Consider the following 10,334-nt stretch of genomic DNA (forward strand, 5'->3'; position numbering starts at 1 on the left):
TTACAAATCGATTTAAGAAATCGAAGTTCAACAATTCATCATTTGGTTGTTTCCTAATGGCTCCATACCGGTTTAAAAAACCGATCCAAACCGAAATGAACCTAATAAATCCAAACCGGTACCAACCCGAACCCAAACCGCACCGAAACCGACACCGGACCGAAACCGATAAATCCTTATTGGGTCGGTTTCGGTCACTTCCAAACTCACACCGAAACCGGTGGAACCGGACCGAAACCGCACCGACCCGGACCGTTGACACCCCTAGGTACATCTATTCATGTGGTAGAGTACATGCTCTGTGACATTATGAAAAATAACAGACCATTGTGCCGGGAATAATTCACCTAACATACTTTTTTTTTTTGAGTAGGTAGCGTGGGGTTGTCTGTGTGTATGTGTGCGTGAGAGAGAGAGGAAGAACTTCTGTGAATTTCAAAATTACTAAAATACCCTTCCATATTTAATGATACGATTGAGATCGATACTTAAATGGGAACTCATCAAGATCATGTTGATCCTAAATAGTTATTTAAATGACAAAATTTGTACAGTTGCTTTCAATCCTTGTTAGAATAATATTATCAGAAGAATTAAAAAATGTTTTGATTTCTATCTTGGTATCCCCATAGAAATCCTTTACATTAGTTCAATTATTGTTGATTAATATTTTTTTTGTTTTACATGATAGCTATAGATATCCTATACAAAACAATAATAGAGCTCTGATGAGCTAGCTAAGATATTGTACTCTATATAGCTGATGATCACAGCTTCTTTCAAGAATAAATTAAGTTAAAGGATGAAACAGTAGCTAACAAAAATTACATAATATATGTTTATTTATTGCTAATGACGATTACATGATAGAAATCTTATGCATAAAAAATGGAGAGTTCTCAAGTGGAAATTGAATTAAAATATGAACCAAACCCTGATAATGATATTAATGATCAAATAAAAAATTTCCTTAGGTGTCTAAAATGGTCCATAAGTGCACTGCGATCAGGAAGGTTATCTCTAATCACTGGAACTTCCCTAAAATTCTCAGCCCATGCATGCAATTTGGGGAAGTTATGAGCTTCCCTCAAAGAAATCTTCAACCCTATAGCTTCTTCCATCACTTCCATCCAGTAAATGAATGCCAAGACCAAGTCTATTAATCCAATCCTATTGCCCCCAAAAAACTTCTCATCTCCAAGGGCATGATCTTCTAAGGTTTTCAGCACTTCCATGGATGCCTTTACTGTCTTCTCTTGTTCTTCTTCAACAGCCTTGAAGGCTGCAAAGAAAACAGGACCCTGCATCATCAACAACATTAGAAACAGATTAAATTGTCGTACATGTTAAAGACAGGGTCTTGGAATGTACATGAAATTACGATATATAATAGAAATTAGAATCACCTTGTCATCTATGAATTTAATCCAGAAACGAGCTATGGCTCTCTCATGAGCATCTTCAGGGAGCAACGGATTCTCCGGCCATGTCTCTTCGATATATTCAAGGATTACGGTAGATTCTGAGATTGGTTTTCCATTATGAATAAGAACTGGGATCTTCTTATGAACTGGATTAGACTTTAAAAGCAATTCACTCTTGTTGGAGAGGTCTTCTTCTATGTATTCAAATGGTATATCCTTCAGTTTGAGAGCCCAGATGACTCTCCTACTGAATGGACTGGCCCAGAATCCAATTACCTTCACTTCTTCCATATCTTACAGAGATGAGCAAAGATAAGATCAGAAATCATATCTGGTTAGAAACTTCAGCTAAATCAATTTTAAGTTTCCAATAAATTGAAGAAAAAGAGAAGATAAGATTAGCAGACTTTGTTGACTGTTAACCTAACAGTCAGAATTCAAGTTTTTGAATCCCCATCTCATAATAATCCACAAACTGATTTGATTTTTCAGTACAAACTGAACTTTCCACAGAGGAATCCGTGAAATAATGTCACTCTTTGCGTAAGCTGTGACACACAATGTAGGAGAAACGAAGAAAGGAAAATTATATCTTTGATTAGCCAACCAGATGGCTATCTTATGGGTGGGTCGGTGGGCTTGCCTTGTTTTCTTGTTTTCTGGTGATTATAAAAAGAAAATTTTATTTGTTTTGTCTTCAGAGGTATTTGACGATTGAGGAAGCCCAAATGAACGTGAACTCTCACCAAAAACACTTTTCTCTACTCTCAAAAAGAGTGTAATTGGCTTAGAGTTCGGATCAAGACCCCATTTGAGGATAGGTGGGGACATGTTTTTTCGTCCAACGTGTATTGGATGGGTGGTAGTACCTGGACATGCACCTTTAGTGCTTTTCAACTGTCTGATATGCACTGAAGGAGGTTAACGCACTTGAGAGGATCTCATTGTCCTCACCCTCCATCTTAACACTAACACATAAATCACAGATGTGTCAAGGATGCATGGTAGGGATGTGTCCTAACCTAAGGGTGTCAATTTTGGTTAGGTTCATTATCGTTTTCCCACTTTAGAATCTTGCATCTTGATCAATTTGTTTAAGTAATTTATCCTCATATGTTAGACATGGTCTTTCTTTATGAATGGCTGAATTGATCCTCAATCGGGTTACTAATAATTAGGTTAAATGGGTCTTAGAGGACTTTAAATGTGTTAATGAGCGACAGTTATCTTTAAATGGGCTTTAAAAGTGTCGGGCCTAGTAAAACATGTCAGGCTAAGTCGGACTATTAATCGATCGATCCTGATCGAGTGCTCATTGGGTAGCATCCTTACACTGCAAACAACTGAATGTTAATCAGATTGAAGTTGAGCCAACACATTTAATAAACAGACTGGGCCAATTTCAAAATTTTTTGATCAGGTTCAGGCCTACCGGTTCGGGCCAGCCTAAATTGACACCCATATCCTGACCCAGATTGAGCTAGGGTAGTATGTAGTTTATATCTGGCTTGACCAGTAGTGATGTTATTTTTCTTCAGCTTTTCTTAATATAATGAATCTTTTAGGGAAAAAAGATTGGAGCTGGCTTCTGTCCACTTGTTTTACATTTGCATTTCTAAATTTTATTTTATCTTTTTAGATTCTTATCTTGTGGTAAACATAAGAACAAACTGGCTTTTTTGTGTTTCTTCTCCAACTATGTTTGACTAATGAGCAGGCCCAAATGAAAGTGAACTCTCACCAAAAACATTCGTCGTTGCTCTTATAGTTTTATCCAATTCAATATTAAATGAAATTTGAAAATATTGCATTAGATTCTGAGGTTTTGTATGTAGCATTAATATATAATTTTTTTAAGGGAAAGAGAGATACGAAAAATTTATCAACTATAATTGGCTTGTGAGAAGCATTTTTTATTTTTGATTTTTTGATGAGAAAAAATATAAAAATAGAAGAAAAGAACAAAAATACAAGCCACAACGGCAATCAAGGGGCCGGGGACCTAACATGGCCACTAAAAACGAAACATCTCCAAATGAAGATACATCCAAAAACAAGTAGGAAACTTCTCATGATATTTCTAATTAAATCATTTATTTATGAAATTATTTTATTATAAAATGATTATCATAGACAATATGTTCTATATATGACGTTTTTGTGGGGCGTATTGGTTTACATTATCCTTTGAGTGTGCACCCAATCGTTTCGTGATGTGGAAATTTCGATTGTTTGATAGCAAAGAAATAGTTTAGATTGATTGTGTTTAGATTTTAGATTCATATTCAATTGTATTCCTTCTCAGATATTGGCATGCAGTCATTTTTATCAATTGTCTTGAACTTTTATTCTTTGTAGTCATGGACTTTTTTAATCTTATATCCTAAATTTTTCGATGCTTTATTTTATTACTTAAGCCAAATTATATGGATTGAAATTTTTATATGTGAACACAAAGATTTGGCTTATTCTGGTTATTAAATTTCAACCCCATCTAACTTGCCATGTTAATATCACGCAATCAAAAGATACTGTCTAAACTATGCATGCCAAAACAAAACATAATAGGATGATTTTTTTTCTTTTTCTTTTATCATAAGAAAAGGTGAGGTGGGAAGTGTGATTGGGGAAGGGAGGAAACAAATTATGAGATCAGTAGTCAAGATTTCAACCATACAATGGGCTCCATAATTCAAGGAGGATGGATGCATATGTTGGAATGGACCCGTAGTCCAATTACAATTTGTGCAGTTATGATTATTTATAATTTTTTTTTTTTTTTTGGTCTTTTTCTTCATACTACTTTTGACTACAAGGGAAATTAAAAGGAAGGAAAATGAAAAAATTAAAAATTAAAAAAAAAAATTGTATTTATTACTCAAAATGATTCTATAAAAATTACTTAAAATTTTTATCATATTCAGTAATGATACTTTATAAATGAATTTTTATTTTAAAAATAATTATCTATGAGACGGCATATATAGGAATCTCAGCAGCTTAGAGATACTTTTTCCATGAGATTTTATCCGACTTGAGATAGACTTGTGACACCAGATGGGTGTGAAATGTGGAAGTGGACATCACTTTTACTAATAGATGGAATCCCTCTCTTCGTAGGGATTTCAAAGTACCCAAGTGGTGGGAAAGCAAGAGCAGAACCACCCATTGGAAATAGAGTTTTAAAAGTCAATGAATTAGATGAGGAATCATTTGACTCAGATTAGAATCAGTGGTCATTGATCCCAATTTTTTAGAAGTGGATGCGGTCTATGCAATAACACTAGAATCATTGGATTATTCCTCAAATATAATCGTTCTTCAGTTTTTTCAAACCGACTCAGAACAGAATCGACACTAACCACTTCAATCACTGATTTTGAGTTTTAAAACCCTGATCTGATAATAACCAAATCTCATTCTCTCATTAAGGTTTAGAGCAAGCTCCAAAAATATTTGATTGAGGTTTAGAGGTAATGCAGATTTAATTCAATGGGTTGCTAATTCTTCAAAAAATTTCTCTGGTTCCTCTACTTGAAATCATGTGCATTCAAAAGCTCTTATTATTCCCTGGTATACACGATGGTTTGATTTAGCTCTGATATCCCCGGCATAAATTTATTGTTTGGAGACCTTCTGCCCAATCCACTCGCCACCTAAGATTTTATTTCTCAAAGAATGAATCTCTAATTGTTGCCTATGTTGGAATTCATTTAAAGGTGTACACCATTTGTTTTTCTCTTGTCTCTTTTCCAATTTTATCTGGAAAGGTGTTCATAGGAAATGTTGGTCTTCTCCTAGAGTTATCCTTCCTTTTGACAGAGAATGGATGTGGGTCTTGAATATTTTTAATAGCAAATCTTCCTACGACATTCAAGGTAAACTAGGTTTTAGTGCAATGATTTATCATATTTGGTGAAAAATAAACGAAAGGAGATGAACGTCCTCTTCATGTTCTATTGAACAAATCTGGGGGCATCTCTTTTTAAATTAGAAATAAAAGAAAATTTCCCAATTATACTGTGTGCCCATATTCTAGTAGAAACAAACATCTTACCCTCACTTGAGATCTTCCTAATTTTGGTGTATCATCTTATTAGCATCTTGTGCTTTGTATTTTCCCATCCCCAATTCAGTTGTCTCCCCCCCCCCCCCTACCTAAAGTTTAGTTATTCCCACTCTTTTGATGGAAGTATTTGTTCACCTAGTTTTTTATGTTTTCTTACTCTTTTTGGTTTGTGTTTAGGGGGTTTCCTTGTGTTCGTCAGTGCGGCTAGCATTTTCTTTTCCCTTTTCTTTGTTTTAATATATTTTCTATTCACAAAAAAATAAAAAATAATAAATATGCATATGTTTTTCTTTTCCCCCATAATAGTCTCTATCACCGTACTACTACTACAAAAGTTTTTGAGACATGGTTTTTGGTATTTGGTATTGGCAGATCAAAATGTGTGTCGGTATTGAATTGGATTTGGGATTGTATCAAATTATCAATCAATATCAGACAATTTTACCCTCAAAGGTATCAATAACATATGTTATTTTGACCATTATACACCATGTCCGTACTATGTATAAATCCGGTGTCAATAATGATGTCAGTCAATACTGATATGGATAATCTGTACCATGCCCGATACCTAAAACCATGCTCCAAAACCTACGTTCGGTAGAAATTCATCAAATGGTTCCCATTTATACTGTAGATTTAGTAAACCAAACCCACACCCATCCACCACCCCCCCCCCAAAAAAAAAGGGCTCTCTCTCTCTCTCTCTCTCTCTCTCTCTCTCTCTCTCTCTCTCACAAAACCATGGTCCCCTTTCTTCCCCCAATTTTGGTGGTATTGTAAGTAGTGAGTTGTGCTTACCAAAAAGTTGCCCTTCCCATGCTCTGCCCAGCGCGATATAAATAGTGTACGTTGTTTGTTTTTAAATGAAAGTACAAAATTTTTAAATCATTCCCCTAAACAATAACAATTTTATACTATTTACTACATACATTTCATTGTCAATAAAAAGAGTTGTTTCCTTCCTTCTCAGCATATGCTGGATTTGCTTATCCCTCACTAGTACAATGGCTCTACGACCTTTAATGAAGCTCCCATGGTCTCAAGAACTGCAACCATTACAGATTCTTGAACTTCTTCTTCTTCTCTTCATTCCTTCTTTAATTATTTTAAAGCTCACTAGATCAACTAAGAAACCCAAAAATTTGCCCCCATCTCCACCAAAGCTTCCCTTTATTGGAAACTTTCACCAGTTAGGGACACTCCCTCACAAATCTCTTAGAGCACTTTCTCACAAATATGGTCCTCTCATGCTCATGCAATTGGGTTCTTCTCCAACTGTTGTAGTTTCCTCTGCTGAGGTTCTTGAAGAGATGATAAAGTCTCATGATGTTGTGTTTTCAAGTAAGCCCAAAATGGCTGTCGGCGAGAAGCTTTTCTATGAATGGAGCAATATTGGGTTTGCACCCTATGGTGAGTATTGGAGACAGGTAAGGAAGTTTTGTGCACTTGAGCTTTTAAGTGTTAAGAGGGTCCAATCATTCAATTTTGTGAGGGAAGAAGAAGCTGATATCTTGATTAAGAAGATAAATCATTGTTGTCAAATGGGTAAGTCAGTTAATATTACTGATTTGCTACTAATTGTATCCAATAACTTGATCTCTAGAGCTGCTTTGGGTGGGAAATATGAAGGAGAAGACAATAATGAGGGCAAAGTAGCACAAATAACTAGGGAATTGGTAGCAATCTTTGGAACATTTTGTGTGAAAGACTTCTTTCCATTGTTGGGTTGGATTGATAGACTCACCGGTTTGCAAGGAAAAATAAACAAGACTTCCAAAAAGTTGGATGCCTTCCTTGATCAAGTCATCCATGAACATCTCATGGCCAAGAAGGATGATAAGCAATCAAATCAAGAAGACTTTGTGGGTCTTTTGCTCCAAGCTCAAAAGGACTCAACCTTTAACATCTCCCTCACTCACAACAACATCAAAGGAATCCTTGTGGTATATATCTATCTATCCATATCCTAGCATCTTAAATTTCATTTCAATTCCCATTTTGATTTGCAGAGAAATTCTAGGATATTTTAATTATTTTCATTTGCCATCTGAAATAGATAAAAAGGGAGACTCCCAACACTGTGAGAGGTCTAGGAGGTTCATAATGTACAGTCTTACCCTACTTCGTAGAGAGTCTATTTCAGATTCAAAGCCGTGATCATTAGGTCGTAATGGAACAATCTTACTATTGCACCAAGGTTCTCTCTACCGGATGAAATGGATATGAGGGTTTTTTTTTATCATTGGCCGAAATGCCCAAAATGGGCTGAGCCCCCTCCCCCAAAAAAAAAAAAATTCCATGGGCCCAAGCCCAGCCTGGATATGAAAAACATAAAATTTTAATTTTATAATACCTCTACCTCTCTCCTCCCCTCCCCCCCCCCCTGCTGTCTTACAGAAGTTATTATTAATTTTTTCCCTCATGGATAGGACATGTTTGTTGCTGGAACTGACACAACAGCCATAACTACTGAATGGGCAATGGCAGAGCTTATTAGGAACCCAAGGGTGATGAAGAAAGCACAAGAAGAGATAAGAAGAGTGGTGGGGAAGAAAGCCAGGGTTGAAGAAGATAACATTTGTCAAATGGACTTCTTAAAGTGTATCATTAAAGAAACACTAAGATTGTATCCTCCTGGGCCCTTGTTGACTCCAAGAGAATGTACCAGAGATACTGATGTCAAAGGTTACCATATCCCTTCTAAGACAACAGTTTTTATTAATGCATGGGCTATACAGAGAGACCCCAAATTATGGGATAATCCAGAGGAGTTTATGCCAGAGAGATTTATCAACAGCCCACTTGATTTTAAAGGCCAAGACTTCAAATACATTCCTTTTGGCACAGGGCGAAGGAGTTGCCCAGGAATGTCATTTGCTTCAGCATCCTCTGAGCTAATTCTTGCCAACCTCTTATATTGGTTTGATTGGGAGTTACCAGGAAATGCCAAAATAGAAGACTTGGACATGGTTGAAGCTCCTGGGATTGCACTCTACAAAAAACATCCACTTAATCTTCTTCCAAAATCTTACCTTTCTTAAGCTTGTAAAATCAGTATTTATGTATTTTTATTTGAAGATTGTGGATCATCCTATTGGTATAGAAAATCTATAATATTCTATATAAAATAATGGGATGATCTGCTTTCCTTTGGTTGCATCATTTGTCTTATTTTGTTTGATTAGGAACAAAAAAGATGTACAATAGGTTCTTTATATGTTTGGTATGGAAATAAAATATTGATTCATCCTTGATTTTGATTTTGTTATAGAATGCCTCCAAATACTATTGCAATGGTTTACCAATAAAAAAAAAATGTACTATGAAAAGGTAGATGGCTCAAAGTGAGTAACTAACCACGTATAGAAACAAACTTGAATAAAAACTAAGATTAACTTTGGTTTAGATAAAAGTCTTTCTCAGGGAAATATATCAGGAAAAAGGTTCCTTCGTTTGTTGGAAGTGTGTCCCTTAAATCCAATGATTGAAGTGTCTAATTCACTTTATTATGCATAATACTAGCAGGCTATGGTTGTTCTTAGGTTTTTACTGAATAGTGTTCACGGTTATAAGGGACAAAATTGAGCATTTCGTTCATATAATCATCACACTAGATGATCTTTGGAATGACGATTCCAAGACATAAGTGTGAGTGTATATTGGAATGGATCACTTGAGAATCTTGAATGGAATGTTGTCGAAAATTTAAAGAACAAGATTCATATTACCAGCATACAAAGTCTTTGCCATTGTAAATAAACATTATAAATTTTAGTGTACCAGTGTTTGATGTCACTCGAATTCATGGTGTCGTTCGTACCAAGTTCGTTGCTCACCAACTGCGCTAACCCTTGGGTTTGGTGGGTTTCTTTCTTATCCAGCTATAATATATTTTTGTTAATAGGGAGGCTATCAATACACCTACCGTACAAGTCCAACATCTCTCTCTCTCTCTCTCTCTCTCTCTCTCTCTCTCTCAACACTACATTAGGATTTCACCTACCCAGGGTAGTAAGATTGATCTTTTCTCCTCTCCTTAGAGAAGTGAAGCTAGGGTTTTGAACCTTAATACTAAGGTGAGTTATTGTTTGTTCGTGCAAACTTTGTCGAGCAGATTTGCTACAGAGTTTCCCTAGCTTTCTTTATTACAAAGCGGCTAAGTTTCCTAGGTAGTATATATTGCATGTGCGTGTGATACTCAAAGTAATTGTTCTCCATTTTTTAAAACCCTATACCAACATGAGGTATGATCATAGGTATCTATTGGGATTAGTTCATTAAATTTATTTTTCCACTGAGATTTGAATAAACTCCATCACATATACTTACATAATCTATGCAACTATTTCTTTCCCATGTGGAAAATTCTGACTCTTGGATTTTTATGATATTATCTAGATTGGCCATGTATCATTCAGTCCCAAATTCAACCATTTCCCCTTCCATGTGTGCTATGTATCATTTTGATACTCAGTACAACCTCTTGATCATCTAAGCAATTTTATTTCTTTATTTAACCATGTGGCTTAGTTTAGGCTGTAGCTTGGCATATAAGTAAGAATCAATGGGGTTTATCCTTTTCTCTTTTTTTTTTTTTTTCATCCTTAGGAACTGCCTAAGAGGACTTAACTCACGCAAACTCGAGAGGAAGAGGGATGATAGAAAAAGGGGAAGAAGAATGCATGGCACATGCTCTACAAGCAGAGGCTGCAATGTAGAGCAAAGTCTTACCCATGACAAAGAATTAGTGCAAACCAATTAGGTTTACATGGTAAGCATAAACCAAGAAATCCTTGCCCAATAAATTATAAGGGAACATGCATGTTCCCATTGATCAA

At 35.7% G+C, this 10,334-nt stretch overlaps 2 protein-coding genes across 2 annotated transcripts; one reads left to right on the plus strand and one right to left on the minus strand.

Moving 5' to 3' along the window:
• Nucleotides 1-815: 815 nt before the first annotated feature.
• On the minus strand, nucleotides 816-1,961 carry LOC122068710 (probable glutathione S-transferase). Its single transcript, XM_042632591.1, has 2 exons — nucleotides 1,407-1,961; nucleotides 816-1,301 (listed from the first exon to the last, which is right to left on the minus strand). The coding sequence occupies exons 1-2, from the start codon at nucleotides 1,713-1,715 to the stop codon at nucleotides 954-956; spliced, it is 657 nt and encodes a 218-aa protein (XP_042488525.1). The 5' UTR covers nucleotides 1,716-1,961; the 3' UTR covers nucleotides 816-953.
• A 4,521-nt stretch (nucleotides 1,962-6,482) lies between these two features.
• Nucleotides 6,483-8,764, plus strand: LOC122068689 (cytochrome P450 71A1-like). The gene is made up of 2 exons (XM_042632566.1): nucleotides 6,483-7,439; nucleotides 7,926-8,764. Exons 1-2 carry the CDS (start codon nucleotides 6,501-6,503, stop codon nucleotides 8,535-8,537), a joined length of 1,551 nt encoding a protein of 516 aa, XP_042488500.1. The 5' UTR covers nucleotides 6,483-6,500; the 3' UTR covers nucleotides 8,538-8,764.
• The last annotated feature ends 1,570 nt before the right edge of the window (nucleotides 8,765-10,334 follow it).

The sequence above is a fragment of the Macadamia integrifolia genome, unplaced genomic scaffold (genome assembly GCF_013358625.1).
Source record: "Macadamia integrifolia cultivar HAES 741 unplaced genomic scaffold, SCU_Mint_v3 scaffold453, whole genome shotgun sequence".
Lineage (NCBI taxonomy): Eukaryota > Viridiplantae > Streptophyta > Magnoliopsida > Proteales > Proteaceae > Macadamia > Macadamia integrifolia.